The sequence below is a fragment of the Callospermophilus lateralis genome, chromosome 7, assembly GCF_048772815.1.
Source record: "Callospermophilus lateralis isolate mCalLat2 chromosome 7, mCalLat2.hap1, whole genome shotgun sequence".
In the NCBI taxonomy this organism is placed as follows: domain Eukaryota; kingdom Metazoa; phylum Chordata; class Mammalia; order Rodentia; family Sciuridae; genus Callospermophilus; species Callospermophilus lateralis.
In genome coordinates, this window is record NC_135311.1 from 3348910 (window position 1) to 3368724 (window position 19815).

The following is a 19815-nucleotide window of genomic DNA, read 5'->3' on the forward strand; positions in this document are numbered from 1 at the left end:
AGACACACAAAAAAAGTACCAAACCTTCATCAATGGGCTCACCTATAAAACATTCTCTTTTCTTTACCAAAAATGCTAGAATGGGAAAAGATGATTTCCCCAAACTGTTCAATGACCATCAAAGGTATACAGATTCTAAAATCTAAGAAATCAATAGGTATCCAAGCTGATGGAAAAAAAAATCATTGTAAGTAACCTAAGATTCTCATTAACTCCTCCTCATAAAACACCTTACCATGCTACTTTTTTATACCAAGAATACTATAAGTAACTTGACCTTGGTATTAGAAGAGAGCCAGCTTGGGTGTTTAAAGGTTAAAGATAGGCTTGATCCTGGAGAAAGAGATTCTTCTTCCTCAGACTACGAAAGGGGTCTTCCATTCTTTTTTATAACCTCAAATAGAAAAGAGACTATGCCATTCTACTAGGATGTCCCAAAGGAGAATAGCTCCAGGCACGAAAGATAATTCCACTGAAAAACGAAATACCAGAATATGATGGGGCAAACTGGTCACACTTATGGCCAAAAAATCCCAGTGGGCTTTGAGAACAAAAACAAAACAAAACAAAACAAAAACAAAAACAAAAACAAAAAACCAAAACACATTAGGAAGATAAGCTACAGGGGATACCCTTACAATCAAACATTAAGATACTCTTTTTTGGCCTAAACTTAACAAGAAATGTGGGGAGTTGGAGGAAAATATATTTCTCTCTCTCTCTCTCTCTCTCTCTCTCTGTGTGCGCGCATGTGTGTGTGTGTGTGTGTGTGTGTGTGAGAGAGAGAGAGAGAGAGAGAGAGAGAGAGAGAGAGAGTATGTGTGTGAGTGTGTGTGTGTGTGTGTGTGTGTGTGTGCTGGGAATAGAACCTAGAGTCTCAGGCATGCTAAGCATGTACTGTACCACTAAGCTACACACCCTTCTCCCCAAGATTCTTTAAAAAATATTATCTAGTCATTGGTAAATATCCTTGAAAGATTTATCATTTGCTTAATTTATGTCTAAAATTGATGCTACAAAATTAAAGTGAAATAAGTTTATAGTCTCATTCATATAAGTGAGCAGAAGTACTTGGAGTACAGAATTTGGGAGTTTGCATTAATAACATTCCTTCAGGATAACAAACTTATTAGTTGACCAAAACAGTAGTTACCAAAATAAACAAATAGTTACTAAATAAACCCAGTTTTACTACCTCATGAAGGGTGGTGAAAAACAGTAGAAAATCAGACACCACCCTGGCCAAAGGTTAAAAAAATTTTTTTAAAAATTGGGCTTAAATCATTAAGACTTTTGTACTTTAACATTTTCTTTGAGTATACCTAGAGTATTTGTAAATGATAAAAACAGATCTTCTAGATGCTGGTTTATTTCAAATGGATAGACATTCTTCCTTACCTGGGACTAATGTAATTGGTCTAACTGTTTGACCTTGCTGCACGTTCAACACAATTCCAACCTGATTCATTGCATTTTGTACAGGCCGAACATTCCTTACAGGAAATCCCTGCATTAAAAAGCAAAATGATCTTTTAACAGGCAGATCTAACACTAACATTGACTGTAGTATGATCTGTATCTTCCTATACTCTTACCTAATGGTTATCTCTCAAGTTAGAACTTTTAAATGACTGAGATGGAAAAATTTAGAAAATTTTGGCAAATTTTTGAGTGACAAAATAACAAAACTGGATAATAAAAATTGGCACATGAGGCAAAATGAAAACCTGTTTCCTGATTTAACAGGAAAAAAACTGTATCTACCAACTAGCCCCTAAACTGCTAAAATTTGCATAGAAGTTAAAAAAAAAAAAAAGACAAACACTTGACAATATTCACTGGAGTGATTCAACATGTAAACAACCCTACAAAATTGTCCCTAAGTCCACTTTAAAGGCCACAATCCTCTGACAAAATTTTTTAAGCATTCTTTAAAAAAAAACAAAAAACTTTGTTTTATTTATTTTTATGCGGTGCTGAGGATTGAACACGGTGCCTCACATGCTGAGTCACAATCCCAGCCCCTCTGACAAATTTTATAAGAGAAAATTTTGTTACTCGGAAGCCACAAGCAAAGAGAAGCATTTGTCTTCAGATTCCAAATTCAACATAGGCTTTCAAATTCAAATCACCACATTATAAATAAAAAAATAAGCTGTTTTCCTTTTCTTTCAAAGCTCACCAATTTCATTTATATAAATCTCCAAAAGTCAATTAACTTACCCACATGAAGAAAACTAACCTAAGCAAAGGATAAGGAGCCTTGAGAGCCAAATGTTAAAGTTGCCTTATCTTAGAGCTTTCCCACTAATTTCTTCCTAGACCTTAATCACATCAATTAATAGACCCCTTCAGGGATATGAAGAAATCACCCAGCCACAATGCTATGCTGGTCTTTCCACAAAAGTAAGCATCAAATTAAGAAACAGTAAGTGAGAAATCCAGCTCAAAAAACTTAGTGAGAAATCCAGCACAAAAGACTTAGTGGCCATTACTAATGATGTCAAAGACCTTAAATTAGACTCCCAAAGGTTCACATAGTCTTTCTCTCCTTGTCTACCAATCACAGAATTCAGAGTCCTACTCACCTGGGTAGTGATGAATATTGGCTGTGAGGCCACAGGGGAACTAGTCACATGGTTGGCATTCTGCATGACCTGGACAGGCCTCAATACTGGTTGGGTAACCATTGTGCCCAGACCTGGTGCTGGATTCTGGGTGAGAATGAGTGGCTGTCCACCTTGCTGGACCAAAGGATTGCCAGCTAAAGGGTAAAAGGAAGAAGAAGAAAAAAAAAAGAATATCAAACTTTTTTTTGTGTGTGTGTGCTTGGGTATTTGAACCCAGGGCCTCATGCATGCCAGGCAAGCACTTTACCATTGAGCCACATCCCCAGCCCTAGAAACATTTTTTAAATATATTAATTTATTTTAATGTGGTGCTGAGGATTGAACCCAGTGCCTCACACGTGCGAGGCAAGCACCGCACCACTAACCCACAACCCCAGGCCTCCCAGAAACATTTTTAAACAAACATTGAAGTTTTAGGTAAGAAATGGTGTCTCAGACATAAAAGTATCTGACTGCCACTGACCTCAGGTCTCACCAAAAACTTAAGCTTCACCCAAATATACAATTAACAGAAAACAAGTAGGTTGGGTGGTTCACTAACATCTCACCCATGTCTTAAGTAGAGATAAAGGATACATTAAGTCTTGTATGTGACTATTATATTGACCACACAATCTCCCTACAACAAATCAGCAGAACAAAAGAATTCATGTCTTTTTCATACTTTTACTGGGTAAAACCCATTTTATAAGAATGCAATTTGTAGCTGGGGTTGTGGCTCAGTGGTTGAGCACTTACCTAGCATGTGTGAGGCACTGGGTTCAATTCTCAGCACCACATATAAATAAATGAATAAAATAAAGGTCCATCAACAACTAAGAGGGAAAGTAATTTGCTATTAGCTAATCCCCTTAAACTTTTTAAAAGAGAATGTGAACATTAATTCAGTAAGTAGACAAACATCTAAGGAATGACAACCCTTGCTACTGAGTCAAATCTGAGAAATTCCAAAGTCTCTAAACAATCACTGTCTTTTTTTGTCTGTTTATTTTGGCCATATTGGAAGCTAAGTCTAGAGCCTTGAACTGCTGGGCAACAACCATGGTCTTCCATGAGGTATGGGAAAGACAGAAACTGACGTGCTGCCTACTTTCTTTTTCTGTATGTCATCAGAACTGATCAACAGAAGGCCAAGTGAAAAACTAAACTACACCAACTGAAATGATCTAATTTCAAAAGACAATGATTCATTCATGAGTAAATATTAACAAACTGAGCTAATTATTACTGAAATGTCTTCAATTCTTTTTATTTATGAGAAAAGCAATTTTATAAATATGTTTAAGTTCTCTATTTGTATAAAAAATCATTGCTACTGTTTCCTGATTTACAAAGGAATATTTAAAACAATACAGAAAGTTTCAGGAAGCTAATATTCCTAAGTCAAAGATTCAAGCAAAAATATTGCCTCAACTTTTTATCCCACAATTATCAAAATGGGATGGGCCTCTCTGAAATTTATCTTCCACTTGATAGAGTCACTAAAGTCAGCTACAGGGCTAGACCACCAAAGAGTAGGTATACAGGTGACAATCAATGGGCCAACAGTGGCTTGTCCCCATTTTCTCAGAAGTTTAGAGTTCTTCAGTGGTCTATTGGGACAGTAGACTAGTGACTACAGGAGTTGACAGACAAAACAAAAAATTCCAACAAGATCTACCTAGGCTAACTTTAATTAACTTTAATTTTAACTAACTTTAATTTATTAACTGTATGTTTTTTCATTTTAAATGTTTTACTATAGAAAAGTTCAAACATATATAAAAACAGTACATGGAGGTTCATTATAATGTCCTATCACTTACCTTCAATGATTATCAATTTATGGCAATCTTATTTCATCTATAACTCCTACACTTACCAATTCCCTCATTATTTTCAAACAAGTCCAGATCATATCACCTGCAAATATTTCAATATATATCTCTATGAGATAAGGAACAAGTGAAAGAATCATACTACCATTATCAGTCCTAAAAATAAATTCTTTAGTATAAATCCTCAGAATTCATATTTACAATTGTAGTATTTAAAAGAATCATGTTTGAATCAGATTACCAAAAGGTTCACAAAGTAAAACTGATGAACATCTTTTAAGTCTATTTTAATCTTCTGGGTTCCCCTCCATTTTTTTTAATATTTATTTTTTAGTTGTAGCTGGACACAACACCTTTGTTTTATTTATTTACTTTTATGTGGTGCTGAGGATCAAACCCAGGGCCTCATATGCGCTAGGCAAGCGCCATAACGCTGAGCCACAACCCCAGCCCATCCTCTCCAGCTCTTTCTATACCACTAAATTAGTGGGTAATCAACTAGACAAAAAAAAAAAAAAAAAAAGTATTTTATAGTAATTATTTTAACTACCAGGGCAAAAGAAAATAAATTATCTCTCTCTCTCTTTTTTTTTTTTTAGTTATTGGCAGACACAACATCTTTGTTTGTATGTGGTGCTGAGGATCGAACCAGGGCCACACGCATGCCAGGCGAGCACGCTACCACTTGAGCCACATCCCCAGCCCAATAAATTATCTCTTATTTACCATTAGTCTAAATATTCTTTTAAGGTAATCATTGTCACCATCCCAACTAGATACAGGAAGGGAATGATGCAGTACTTTTACATTTGTGTGAATCAACCAGCATTAGCAAGTCTCTAAACACAAGGCAGGTTCCCACAAAATCTGTACATATCCTACCATTATAAAGAAATGTTAACCCAGCATTTTCTGCATATATTCCCTTCCTGCATCAATGTCATGTTTGAATTTTGGTGGATTTTTAAACTATATACTAGATCTTAGCCAAAAGGCTGAGAAGCAATACATATTTTTCAAAAAGTACAGTTGGTGTAAACAAAAATATGAGGTTCCAAACACATATTAGGTCCAACAATTCAATGGAAAGCAAGAACTGGCATGTTAGGTCACACTGGGTAAATTAAAGTACACTTATTTTAGAAACATTTTAAATCTTATTTTAGAAGCTTTTCAAATGATTTCTACAATCTTAAGCCTTTCTTCAAAGAAATTCTGATAATTCAATTGTCTTACAAAGTTCTGCTTCTGGAGGATTAAAGTGGCAATCAAAATTTCTAAGGTTTGATAAGCCTTTAAAATAATTACCCAACCACTTCTCTAAGTCTGCGCTCATATGAACTAGGTGCCATGGCCGTGAACTATCTAAACATGGAAGGAGACTCAGCAGCTTCTTTCATAATACATGCAGTATTACAAATATTAAGGTCTTAATTTCTAAAAATTTCAATCTTTTAAAAATTTTTAAATACATATTTTTAGTTGTTGATGGACCTTATTTTATTCATTTATTCATATGTGATGCTGAAAATCCAACCCAGTGCCTCACACATGCTAGGCAAGTGCTCTACCACTTAGCCACAACCCCAGCCCATTGTTGGTCCATGGGTTGTGGGTTACTGTTGTTTAATTTCATTCTTTACATTTACTCACATACCCTTAAGCCCAGAAAAAGAGGCTTAAATTCAATAAGAGCTAAAAATTAAGTTATACAGTAAGAATAGCATTCAATTTATATTACTCACAGCTTAGAATTAAGCAATAGTTTATTTCAATTCATGTTTCTTTCCTAGGCAAACAAATGCTCAATCAGGATTACAGGATAACTTCTAAATGATGAGTAGTGGATTTTGAAGAACAACAACAACAAAAATAGAAATAATGTTTAAAAACTATACTCCTGGGGCTGGGGATGTGGCTCAAGCGGTAGCGCGCTCGCCTGGCATGCGTGCGGCCCGGGTTCGATCCTCAGCACCACATACCAACAAAGATGTTGTGTCTGCCAAGAATTAAAAAAAAAAAAAAAAAAAAACTATACTCCTGAATCTTAACAAAACACACACACACACACAACCTCACTCACACTCACTCACACACACACACACACACACACACACAGCTGTCCCAAACCCCCAGCTTGAGATATAGTGAACACTCATTTAAAGTGTACAATTCCGGGCTGGCACCATGGCACATGCATGTAATCCCAGTTACTCAGGAGGCTAAAGCAGGAGAATCCCAAGGTGGAGGGCAGCCTGGGCAATTCAGCAAAACACTGACTAAAATTAAAAATTTTAGCTGCACGCGCCTGTAATCCCAGCAGCTCAGGAGGCTGAGGCAGGAGGATTGCGAGTTCAAAGACAGTCTCAGCAATTTAGCAGGGCCCTAACCAACTCAGTGAGACTCTGTCTCTAAATAAAATACGAAAAGGGCCGGGGATGTGGCTTGGTGGTTAAGCGTCCCTGGGTTCAATCTCTGGTACCAAAAAATAAAAAATTTAAAAAATAATAAATTTAAATGATAAGTAAATTAAAACTTTTAAAAGGGCTGGGGATGCAGTTCAGTGGGAAAGCACTTGCCTAGCACTTGTGAGGTCCTGGGCTCAACCGTAGTACCACATATAGACAGCAATTCAGTGGACTTTGGTATATACACAGGTTGTGCGATCATCACAACTAGTTAAATTTCAGAACATTTTTTTCACAACAAAAGAAACTCCATATCTATTAGCATTTACCCCTCTTTCTCTTCTCTCCTAGCCCCTGAGAACCCCTTATCTCTTCTCTGTCTCTTTGGATTTGCCTATTCTGAACATTTAATAAGCAAAATCATATGTGATCTTTTGTGCCTGGTTCCCTTCACTAAAGCATAATTTTCTAAGATTCCTCAGCATTTAATTTCTTTTTATCCATTGTATGGATATACCATATTTTGTTTATCCATTTGTCAGTTAATGGACACTCAAATTGTTTTCAGTTTGGGCTACAATGCTATAAACAACATTGTTATGAACATTTGTGCACGGAGTTTTTTTTGTGTGTGTGAACATGTGTTCTATTCTCTTGGAGACAGCTAGAAATGTTGACTCTTATGATAACTATATGTTTTAACTTTTCTTTTTAGTTACTGGGAATTGAATTCAAGGGCACTTTACCACTGAACCACATCCCCAGCCCATTTTATTTTTTATTTTTAAGTAGGATTTCACCAAGTTGCCCATGCTAGTCTTGAACTTGGGATTTTCCTGCCTCAGCCTCCCAAGTAGCTGGGAATACAGGCATGTGCCACCAAGACTGGCTACGATCAACTTTTTGAGAAACTGCCAACTGCTTTCCAAAGCAACCACACTATGTTGTACATTCTCACCAGCAATTTAGGATAGTTCCAATCTCTCCACATTCTTTATAACATGTTACTGTACATAATAGGTATATATATATTTTTAATTACAGCTATCCTAGTGGGTATGAAGTGGTACCCCATTGTGTTTTTATTTGCATTTCCTCAATGACATGATATTTATCATCTTTTTTCAAAGTGGTTACTGGACACCTGCATATTTTTTTTTTTGGAGAAATGACAATTCAAGGTCCTTTGTCTATTTAAAAATTTTTTTATAGATGGCCACAATACCTTTATTATTTATTTTTTTAATGTGGTACTGAGGATTGAACCCAGTTCCTCACATGATAGGCAAATTCTCTACTACTGAGCCACAACCCCAGTCCCCTTTAACCATTTTTAAACTGCATTATTTGTCTTTTTAGTGGATATATATATATATGTATATATATATATATATATATATATATATATAAATAAAATAGATACATGTCCCTTATTAATATGATTTGCAATTTTTTCTCTCATTTTGAGGGTTATCTTTATTTTCTTCACTGTATCTTTTAAAAGGTCTTCATTTCCATAAAGTCCATTTATCTATTTTCCCCCCCTTTGGTTACTTCTGCTTTTAGTGTCATATTTTGCCTAATCCATGGTCATTAAGATTTATGTCTTAATTTTTTTCAAAGAGTTTTGCACTTCAGTTTCAACACTTGTTAATCTTTTTGATCTACTTTACTATGGTTTGGTTAAATGTCCTCCAAAGCCAGCCCCAGCAACTTAGTGAGGCTGTAAGCAAATTAGCAGTATCCAGTCTCAAAAAAAAAAAAAAAAAAAAAAAAAGAAAAGAAAAGAAAAAAGAAAGGACTGAGATATGATATGGCTCAGTGGTTAAGCTCCCCTGGTATCAGGAAAAAAAAAGACTCATGTCCTAAACTTCATTATACTGTCACAAAGTATAAGGTCTAAGCCCATAGTATGGAATCCTTTACCTTTCTTGCACAAATCTGGAGGTCAAGAAATTAGTATTTTAATATAACCACTAAAGAATAAATACAATCTTAAGAGACAAGGAAATACTTTTATGTAGAGAGGGAGCAAGGAAAATAAGAGAAACATGAAATGACAAAAACCAAATGTACAAAGGAATAGTCTTTCTAATAATTATTGGAGGTAGCAGCGATTAGGAATCAGGAGCCCAACTGGTTTTAAAACTAATTTAAAGGGAGGGTGGACCATAGGGAAAAAGAAAAGACAACTTTCTAAAATATTGAATACATGAGGCCAGGCATAGTGGCACACACCTGTATTACCAGCAACTCCTCAAAGGCAGGAAAATCTCAAATTCAAGGCGAACCTTAGCAATCCAGTGAGATTCTCAGCAATTTAGCAAGATCCTATCTCAAAATAATACATAAAAATAGCCGGGAATAGGCTGGGGATGTGGCTCAAGCGGTAACTTGCTCGCCTGGCATGCGAGGGGCGCTGGATTCGATCCTCAGCACCACATAAAGAGCCGGGAATGTACCTCTGTGGCCCATTCCAAAAAAAAAAAAAAAAAAAATTCTAGCACACTAAAAGTAAAACAATACTGAATTGCCTAAGTTATTCTCCCTTGTTATGTTACTATTATAATACATAAATAATGTACCAGTACACTTAAACTGAAGGCTTAAAAGGGAAATAGGGTTTGTAAGAGGAAATATTTCTTCGTTTACTCTGAAATCTTATCCTTATACTTGCTAGTACTTTGAGATATGATGAAAAAAGTTACAGAATTGTATTATATGCCCCCCAGAAACGCTGGACAAACTGGATAACAGTAATGTAGAATCTTGTATGATCCTATTTTTTTGTAAAAAGCTCATCACTACATGTAGCATATAAAATTACATGTATGTACAGAGGAAGAATTACAAATTATCATCTCCAGGTGGTGGAATTAAACAACTTTTTTCTTCCTTCTGTTTTTTTTCCCCTTAGTTCTTCTATGATGCACATACTATTCTTGTGGTAAGAAAGCTTTTCATTTCCAAAGAAGATAAAATAATTAAAGTCACTACAGGAACGCTATGTTTCCATGAAAATGATTATTTTTGTTAAGAATCCTGAAATATAACTGGAAAATAATTCATCTTCAAAAAACATAAAACGCTTCTCAGCAAGGAAAAAGAAACCAATACTATACAGCCCCTCTAATCAATAAAAACATTAAAAATACTACTCGTTTTTGCCATTTCTTTCAGGTGGACAACAATCCTAACCTATCTTCCATACCAAAAGCCAAATAAAGCTGCCAGACAGAATACACAACAACGCTGCCCTGAGAAAATCCTTAATAAAGGAATGGGACTCTTCTAATTTAAAAATAGAAGCAAAATCAACCAAGGAACAGCCCCAGTTCTCTATAATAGGGATGTTGGGTTTATATTTTTTCTCCTAGAAATTATCATCAGCAACAATCTGCTGGCTTCTGACTTGAAACACCAGTATCAATTCAACACCAACTTAGAAGGAACAGCACCACCTACAGAATCACTTCCGTATCAGTCCTTCTCCAACTAACAGCCACACATCAGTATCTAACAGGTATAGCTGTCCCTAACACCTTTCTGTCCTCTTACCCCTCTAGCCCAGGAAGAATTTCCCCATAATCCCACTTACCATTGTTGTTGGCAATTAGTGTGACAAGAGTCTTCTTTGTACTGTCGCTGTTCTGTGCCCCGCTGCTACTAACGGTGGATGTAGAGAGGTGCCCAGCAACAGAAGCATGGGCAGCGATGGGCACTGGAGCCGAGACAGGCTGCTGGCTCACAGAAACTGTGGGGAAGGGGAGGCATAGTCACTTGGAGACAGGGACAGAGGACACTAAAGGATACTGCTCTAATCTTCCCTTTCCATCTTGCCATGGGTCTCTACAATCAAAAAATTTCCTGTTTCATTCATAAATCCAACATTCATCTCATTTTTCCTCTAAATTATCCCTTAGTCCATTCATTTAGACACAATCCCTTCTTCGTCTCACATGTTCTCATTAATTAAATGAGATCACGGACCCCACTGAACCCAGATGTTAATGTTCTGCTTACATAGCACTAGCAAACCTCTAAGACTCACAGGCTTATCAGCACTACTACTGGTATTCATATCCATTTGTATTAAGCCAACTACAAGACCCTGTAGTGTCCTGTTTCAGCCTAAACCAATGCCAACTTCAGGACGCAAGGCAAGGAAGATAAAAAATAACAACCGGTACACTTTTTTGGGGGGTGGGGGGAGATGGGGGAGTACTGTCACCCACTTTCTAGAATTCAGGGTAATCTAGAATTGGACCCTGCAATATCACATGTATGAAAGAGAAGCTAACAAACCTAAAATTTGTAAACTGTCCACGAAGGCAGACACAAAGCAATTTCTGCTCAGCTCACAAAGGAAACCAAGTTCAAGTAAAATTAAACAAAACAAACAAAAAACCCCAAGCCTATGGGAACCTATATTTGACTGGATACATAAATGAGCTCAGACACACACCAGCACTTGACATTCTATTCATTCATCATTTAGTAAGAGGGATATTGATAAACATTGGGTAAGCAGCCTCTCCGTGTTTTTAATGAATTAAATATAGTTTTTTCTAGTTTATCGATGAGGAAGTTCAAGTACACACAGGACACAGGCTAGAGCATGGAAAAGAAGGTAGCATCAATGCCACAATGAGGCATCCCCAAATTCTTAAAAATCCTTCTCCACCTTACAATTTCTTAGCCAAAACACCAACTTAATTAATTTGAACAATTTAAGATCAAAAGAGCTTTTGTTACCTGTAGTAGTTTTATCCACTGAATTATAATCCTCAACTACAGAGTCCTCAATGACGTCACTGATTTTCTGCCATGGCTCCAACTCCTCCTCCTCACATTCCATAAACAGGTCGGTGTCCGCCATGCTATAAGAAAGAGTTTAAACAAGACATTGACCTAAGAATTGGAGAAATAGTTATACACAAAATATGGAATCAGAGCTGAGTCATGCAAATACACAGTTGGATCCAAGTCTTTATTTAAAAATCAGTATTTTAGGGCTGGGGATGCAGCTCACTGGCAAAGTGCTTACCTAATATGTGTGAGACCCTGGGTTCAACCCCGGCAATCACAAAATATTTTTTAAAAATTAAAAATAATCAGTATTTTGCTTATCAATATTGTGCATTAATATGTATCTTTTAAAAATGAAGTGTTATGAGCAGGGCATAGTGGCACACACTTGTAATCTCAGCTACTCTGTAGGCTGAAATAGGAGAATTGCAAGTTTGAGGCCTTCTCTCCAAATAAAATTTAAAACAAGGGCTGAGGGTGTTGCTCAGTAGCACAGAACTTGCCTACCAAGTGTGAGGCCCTAAGTTTGACCCCCAGCACCACAATAAATAAATTAAAATAAATTTTTAAACAAAAAAAGAGGGGCACTGGGGATTGTAGCTTAGCTTGCCTAGTATGCTTGAGTCCCTGGGTTCAGTTGCCACTGGGGTTGTTAAAATGCCATACGGTGACTACTCAGCCTTTTTGGTGCTCCTTTCAATTTTATACCTAAGATGAGAGCCTTACTCATCATACTCTAGTCCCAGTACTACTACTCCCTTCTAATTCTAGTCTAGGAAATTCTAGAAGGGACTCCATCATCACTTGAACGTACCTTTAATTTGAAAACACCTCCTATGCTACATGCCTCTCTTAAAAATTAAGCCTACAATTCTGCACTGGAAATAAAAAGTTTCTGTTCTTTTGCTTGCCAATATTAGCTGACTAAGGCTCAGTCTGCCTTAGAATAGGAACAGTATTATTGCTCAATGTTCAAACAAAGCCTTTACTGCAGAGGCTCTTGGCGCCCTTAGTGTCTCAATAGTTTTTTCACCACATCCATTAGCCAAAAACAAAACTGAACCACCATGTTTATTAAGTCATTAGGTTCATACAACCTGATAGCAGTAGTTTGGGCAATGCCCAACAGATGGCATTGTTTCTCTTGAAAATTTAAAATATTCTGCAATGCCCCACTGAGTTAGTTACTATCAGGTGCAGTTTGGGAAACAGTTTTAATTGTAAAGTGTTGAACTTGATTTTAACTGGTCTACAATCTCTTATTTTTTTTTTTTTTAACTTTATTTGTTTATTTTTATGTGGTGCTGAGAATCAAACCCAGGGCCTCACACAATGCCAGGCAAATGCTCTACCACTGAGCCACAACCCCAGCCCCTGGTTAACCTCTTTCTACACCAAATCTTTAATTTTTCATAAGGAAAAAAACAAAACTGAATTCCCCACCACCACTCTATTATTTTGCTATAAAGACACTTGGATACTTATCATACTAGAAGAACAGGAGGAGGAAGCAGAGAAGGAGGAAGAGGGTGGGAAAGAGGAGAGTGGGGAGGAGGGTGTGAAGGAGGAGGGTGTGTAAAGGAATTTTTACTCAATTTAAGGATATTCTTATATCTTCTTCTCAATTGCCAGACAGCCCGGAATGGTAAACATGCCTACAATTCCAGCTACTGAATACTGGGGAGGCTGAGGCAGGAAGAAACCAAGTTTGAGGCCCGCATCTGCAATTTAGCAAGATCCTATCTCAAAATAAAAAATAAAAAGGGGCTGGGGATGTAGTTTGGTGGTAGAGCATCACTGAGTTCGATCATACATACACACACACACACATACACAAATAAATAAAAGTGGATTTAAGAAACTAAAGATTACACTGCTACATCAAGAAGAAAATTTGGGCAGGGCATAGTGGTACGTGCCTGCAACTCAGGAGTTTGAGGCAGGAAGATCCCAAGTTCCAGAGTAACCTGGGCAATTTAGAAACCTTGCCTGAAAAAAAAAAAAAAAGATTGGGGAGTGTAGATCAATGGTAGAGTACTCATGGGTTCAATTCCCAGTGCTGGGGCGGGGAGTCGGGGTCCGGGGCTTGGATAAGGGCAGTAAATTTGAGACTCACACTGTAACTGGTGAAGGGCAAATTCTTATCATACAAGAATGAATCTCCAAATCAAGACCAATGGCCCTTTCTGCCTTCTCCTCCTCTTCCTCTTTAAATTTAACCCAAGGCCTTTCACTTGGCAAACTAAGGTCTCTACCACACTGAGCTACAAGTCCCAAGGCCCTCAGCTACTTTTAATGATATCTAAATTTTTATTAAATACAAAAGTGGTCAATTTTGGAAGCTGGGTATCTTATCAACTCAAAATTAACCTTGAATCAATCTACATCTCTACTTCCCTCCAATCATTTTTTTTCTTTTTTTTTTTTAAAGAGAGAGTGGGGGAGGGAGAAAGAGAGAGAGAGAGAATTTTTTAATATTTATTTTTTAGTTCTCGGCAGACACAACATCTTTCTTTGTATGTGGTGCTGAGGATTGAACCCGGGCCACACGCATGCCAGGGGAGCGCGCTACCGCTTGATCCACATCCCCAGTCCTCCCTCCAATCATTTTGAAGCAAGTTTCAAATATATTCATAAGTATTTTGGTATGTAGCTATAAAAGACAATTAACATGTCTTAGAAACTTAAAAAAAGAAATTCAAGTTATGTGCAATGGCCCTGCCTATTATAAGCAGCGACTCAGGAGGGTGAGGCAGAAGGATCTCCAAATTCTAGGATAGCCTCAGTGATCCAAATGCTGGGCAATTTTGTGATACCTTGTCTCAAAATAAAATAGTAAACATAAAGGGCTGGGATGTAGCTCAGTAGTACAAAGCCCATAGGGTTCAATCCCCAGTACCTCAAGTAAATAAATAAAAATAATAAAATTAAAAATGGGCTGGAGTTGTGGCTCAGTTGTAGAGCACTTGCCTGGCATGAGCCCTGGGTCCAATCCTCAGCACCACATAAACAAAATAAAAGATCCACTGACAACTAAAATTTTTAAAAATTTTTTTAAAAAATCAGTACCATTGTATGCCTAATGTCAAATATCTAGTCTACATTCAAATTTCAAATGCTCTCAAATAGCATACTTTTAAGTTTGTTTGTATTAGAATCCAAATAACATCCACACATTTGCTTATCTGTTAAGTTTCTTAACTCAAGCTATAGGTCATCTTCCTTCATCTTTTTGTTTCCTTGCTATTTATTTGTTAAAGAACCAGGTCACCTCCTGTAGTTTCCAAAAGTCTGGATACTGTTGATCACATATAAGTGGTATTTAACAAGCACCTCTGTTCTCTGTATGCCCTGAAAATTGATAGCTGGATCTAGAGTCATGATGCAAGTCTAACTTTTATTTTCCTCCAAGATTACTCATTGGGGTGGTGCTTTATTCCTTTAGGAGACATATTCAATGTCTACATACAATCTTTTAAAAAAAATTAATATTAGAACATTATAATTATACACAGTAGTTGGATTCATCCTGATAAATTCATATATGAATGGAATTTGTAGATCCAATCAGTTTTATTTTTTTTTAACATTTATTTTTTAGTTTTCGGCGGACACAACATCTTTGTTTGTATGTGGTGCTGAGGATCGAACCCGGGCCACATGCATGCCAGGTGAGTGCGCTACCACTTGAGCCACATCCCCAGCCCAGATCCAATCAGATCCAATCAGTTTTAAATCTATCATTCCTTCTATATTTACAAGTAGAACACTTGCATTAAAATAAATAAATAAATAAAATAAAAACCCATACCTACTATTTGGTTCTCAACTGTTATAGTTCATACAGGAAAAGTTTTGATTCTCTATTCTTCTTGATTCTTTCCCTTTACCCTTAAAGTGGTAAAGTTTCCCTTTACCATTTTTCAAAATAAGTTGATTCAGCAGCATCCAAAGTAACCAATAAGCTCATTCACAAACTATTACAATATCACAATTTAAACATTTAATGTTTTGATCCATGCAGTTACCTTTACTGGTCCTCAAAATGTTCATTTTGGCCATTGAGAACATCTTCCCTTGGCTCCTGAGCCCTCTCACCCACAACACCAGTAACTGATAAAATTCTTGCTAGTGAATAGATGCTACACACTCATCTCATACATTTCCTGCCCCAGACTAGAATCAGCCATTTATCCAAGGACTGATATTTGAGGGGAATGATATTCTAAGACCAGAATCTAGATGTTAAAGGTCTTTCTAGTCATTTTATTTATTTATTTATTTTTTTAAATTAATTTTTATTGTAGGTTGTTCAAAACATTACATAGTTCTTGATATACCATATTTCACACTTTGATTCAAGTGGGATATGCGCTCCCATTTTTACCCCATATACAGATTGCAGAATCACATCAGTTGCACAACCATTGATTTACATATTGCCATTCTGGTGTCTGTTGTATTCTGCTGCCTTTCCTATCCTCTACTATCCCCCCTCCCCCCTCCCCTCCCCTCTTCTCTCTCTACCCCCTCTACTGTAATTCATTTCTCCCCCTTATATTTTTCCTCCTTTCCCCTCACTTCCTCTTGTATGTAATTTTGTATACCCCTGAGGGTCTCCTTCCATTTACATGCAATTTCCCTTCTCTCTCCCTTTCCCTCCCACCTCTCATCCCTGTTTAATGTTAATCTTCTTCTCATGCTCTTTGTCCCTACTCTGTTCTTAGCTACTCTCCTTATATCAAAGAAGACATTTGGCATTTGTTTTTAAGGGATTGGCTAGCTTCACTTAGCATAATCTGCTCTAATGCCATCCATTTCCCTCCAAATTCTATGATTTTGTCATTTCTTAATGCAGAGTAATACTCCATTGTGTATAAATGCCACATTTTTTTTATCCATTCGTCTATTGAAGGGCATCTAGGTTGGTTCCACAGTCTTGCTATTGTGAATTGTGCTGCTATGAACATGGATGTAGCAGTGTCCCTATAGTGTGCTCTTTTTAGGTCTTTAGGGAATAGACCGAGTAGGGGAATAGCTGGATCAAATGGTGGTTCCATTCCGAGCTTTCCAAGAAATCTCCATACTGCTTTCCAAATTGGCCGCACCAATTTGCAGTCCCACCAGCAATGTACAAGAGTACCCTTTTCCCCACATCCTCGCCAGCACTTGTTGCTGTTTGACTTCCTAATGGCTGCCAATCTTACTGGAGTGAGATGGTATCTTAGGGTGGTTTTGATTTACATTTCTCTGACTGCTAGAGATGGTGAGCATTTTTTCATATACTTGTTGATTGATTGTATGTCCTCCTCTGAGAAATTTCTGTTCAGGTCCTTGGCCCATTTGTTGATTGGGTTATTCGTTATCTCATTGTCTAATTTTTTTAGTTCTTTGTATATTCTGGATATTAGGGCTCTGTCTGAAGTGTGAGGAGTAAAGATTTGTTCCCAGGATGTAGGCTCCCTATTTACCTCTCTTATTGTTTCTTTTGCTGAGAAAAAACTTTTTAGTTTGAGTAAGTCCCATTTGTTGATTTTAGTTATTAACTGTTGTGCTATGGGTGTCCTATTGAGGAATTTGGAGCCCGACCCCACAGTATGTAGATCATAGCCAACTTTTTCTTCTATCAGACGCCATGTCTCTGATTTGATATCAAGTTCTTTGATCCACTTTGAGTTAACTTTTGTGCATGGCGAGAGAAAGGGATTCAGTTTCATTTTGTTGCAAATGGATTTCCAGTTTTCCCAACACCATTTGTTGAAGATGCTATCCTTCTTCCATTGCATGCTTTTAGCCCCTTTATCGAATATAAGATAGTTGTAGTTTTGTGGATTGGTTTCTGTGTCCTCTATTCTGTACCATTGGTCCACCCGCCTGTTTTGGTACCAGTACCATGCTGTTTTTGTTACTATTGCTCTGTAGTATAGTTTGAAGTCTGGTATAGCTATACCGCCTGATTCACACTTCCTGCTTAGCATTGTTTTTGCTATTCTGGGTCTTTTATTTTTCCATATGAATTTCATGATTGCTTTCTCTATTTCTACAAGAAATGCCGTTGGGATTTTGATTGGCATTGCATTAAACCTATAGAGAACTTTTGGTAATATCGCCATTTTGATGATGTTACTTCTACCTATCCATGAACAGGGTATATTTTTCCATCTTCTAAGATCTTCTTCTATTTCTCTCTTTAGGGTTCTGTAGTTTTCATTGTATAAGTCTTTCACCTCTTTTGTTAGGTTGATTCCGAAGTATTTTATTTTTTTTGAGGATATTGTGAATGGGGTGGTTGTCCTCATTTCCATTTCAGAGGATTTGTCGCTGATATACAGGAATGCCTTTGATTTATGCGTGTTGATTTTATAGCCTGCCACTTTGCTGAATTCATTTATTAGCTCTAATAGTTTCTTTGTAGACCCTTTTGGGTCTGCTAGGTATAGAATCATGTCATCTGCAAATAGTGATAATTTGAGTTCTTCTTTTCCTATTTTTATGCCTTTAATTTCTTTCGTCTGTCTAATTGCTCTGGCCAGTGATTCGAGAACTATGTTGAACAGAAGTGGTGAGAGAGGGCATCCCTGTCTTGTTCCAGATTTTAGAGGGAATGCCTTCAGTTTTTCTCCATTCAGAATGATGCTAGCCTGAGGCTTGGCATAGATTGCTTTTACAATATTGAGGTATGTTCCTGTTATCCCTATTTTTTCTAGAGTTTTGAACATAAAGGGATGCTGTACTTTGTCGAATGCTTTTTCCGCATCTATCGAGATGATCATATGGTTCTTATTTTTAAGCCTATTGATGTGGTGAATAACATTTATTGATTTCCGTATATTGAACCAGCCTTGCATCCCAGGGATAAATCCTACCTGATCATGGTGCACAATTTTTTTGATATGTTTTTGTATCCAGTTCGCCAGAAGTTTATTGAGGATTTTTGCATCTAGGTTCATTAGAGATATTGGTCTGTAGTTTTCTTTCTTTGAAGTGTCTTTGTCTGGTTTAGGAATCAGGGTGATGTTGGCCTCATAGAATGAATTTGGAAGTTCTCCCTCTTTTTCTATTTCCTGAAATAGCTTGAAAAGTATTGGTATTAGTTCCTCTTTAAAGGTTTTGTAAAACTCTGCTGTATACCCATCCGGTCCTGGGCTTTTCTTAGTTGGTAGTCTTTTGATGGTATCTTCTATTTCCTCAATTGATATTGGTCTGTTTAGGTTGTCAATATCCTCCTGACTCAATCTGGGCAAATCATATGACTTAAGAAATTTATCGATGCCTTCACTATCTTCTATTTTATTGGAGTATAAGGATTCAAAATAGTTTCTGATAATCTTCCGTATTTCTGAAGTGTCTGTTGTGATATTGCCTTTTTCATCCCGTATGCTGGTAATTTGAGTTCTCTCTCTTCTTCTCTTCGTTAGCGTGGCTAAGGGTCTGTCGATTTTATTTATTTTTTCAAAGAACCAACTTTTAGTTTTGTCAATTTTTTCAATTGTTTCTTTCGTTTCGATTTCATTAATTTCAGCTCTGATTTTAATTATTTCTTGTCTTCTACTTCTTTTGCTGTTGTTTTGCTCTTCTTTTTCTAGGATTTTGAGTTGAAGTATTAGATCATTTATTTGTTGGTTTTTTCTTTTTCTAAGGAATGAACTCCAAGCAATAAATTTTCCTCTTAGAACTGCTTTCAATGTGTCCCATAGATTCTGATATGTTGTGTCTGTGTTTTCATTTATCTCTAAGAATTTTTTAATTTCCTCCTTGATGTCTTCTATAACCCATTGATCATTCAGTAACCTATTGTTCATTCTCCAAGTGATGCATGATTTTTCCTTACTTCTTTTATCGTTAATTTTCAATTTCATTCCATTATGGTCAGATAAGATGCATGGCATTATCTCTACTCCTTTATATTGTCTAAGAGTTGCCCTGTGACATAATATATGATCTATTTTTGAGAAGGATCCATGTGCTGCTGAGAAAAAAGTGTAACTGCTTGATGTTGGGTGGTATATTCTATATATGTCAATTAAGTCTAGGTTATTAATTGTGTTATTGAGCTCTATAATTTCCTTATTCAACTTTTGTTTGGAAGATCTGTCCAGTGGTGAGAGAGGTGTGTTGAAGTCTCCCATGATTATTGTATGGTGGTCTATT

The 19815-nt window shown here is 36.8% G+C and overlaps 1 protein-coding gene across 5 annotated transcripts in view; it reads right to left on the reverse strand.

The window, feature by feature from the left end:
* Nucleotides 1–19815, reverse strand: part of Pogz (pogo transposable element derived with ZNF domain) — a 54951-nt gene that overhangs the window by 20908 nt on the left and 14228 nt on the right. For 3 of the 5 annotated variants that reach the window (XM_076861897.1, XM_076861892.1, XM_076861893.1), the window contains exons 2-5: nucleotides 11611–11735; nucleotides 10454–10609; nucleotides 2589–2764; nucleotides 1399–1507 (exon numbers count right to left, since the gene is read on the reverse strand). In XM_076861897.1, coding sequence (XP_076718012.1) covers nucleotides 1399–1507; nucleotides 2589–2764; nucleotides 10454–10609; nucleotides 11611–11734 — 565 coding nt within the window. In that variant the 5' untranslated portion in view covers nucleotide 11735. The remainder of the gene's footprint in view (nucleotides 1–1398; nucleotides 1508–2588; nucleotides 2765–10453; nucleotides 10610–11610; nucleotides 11736–19815) is intronic. The other 2 variants (XM_076861898.1, XM_076861896.1) reach the window with 1 other exon arrangement.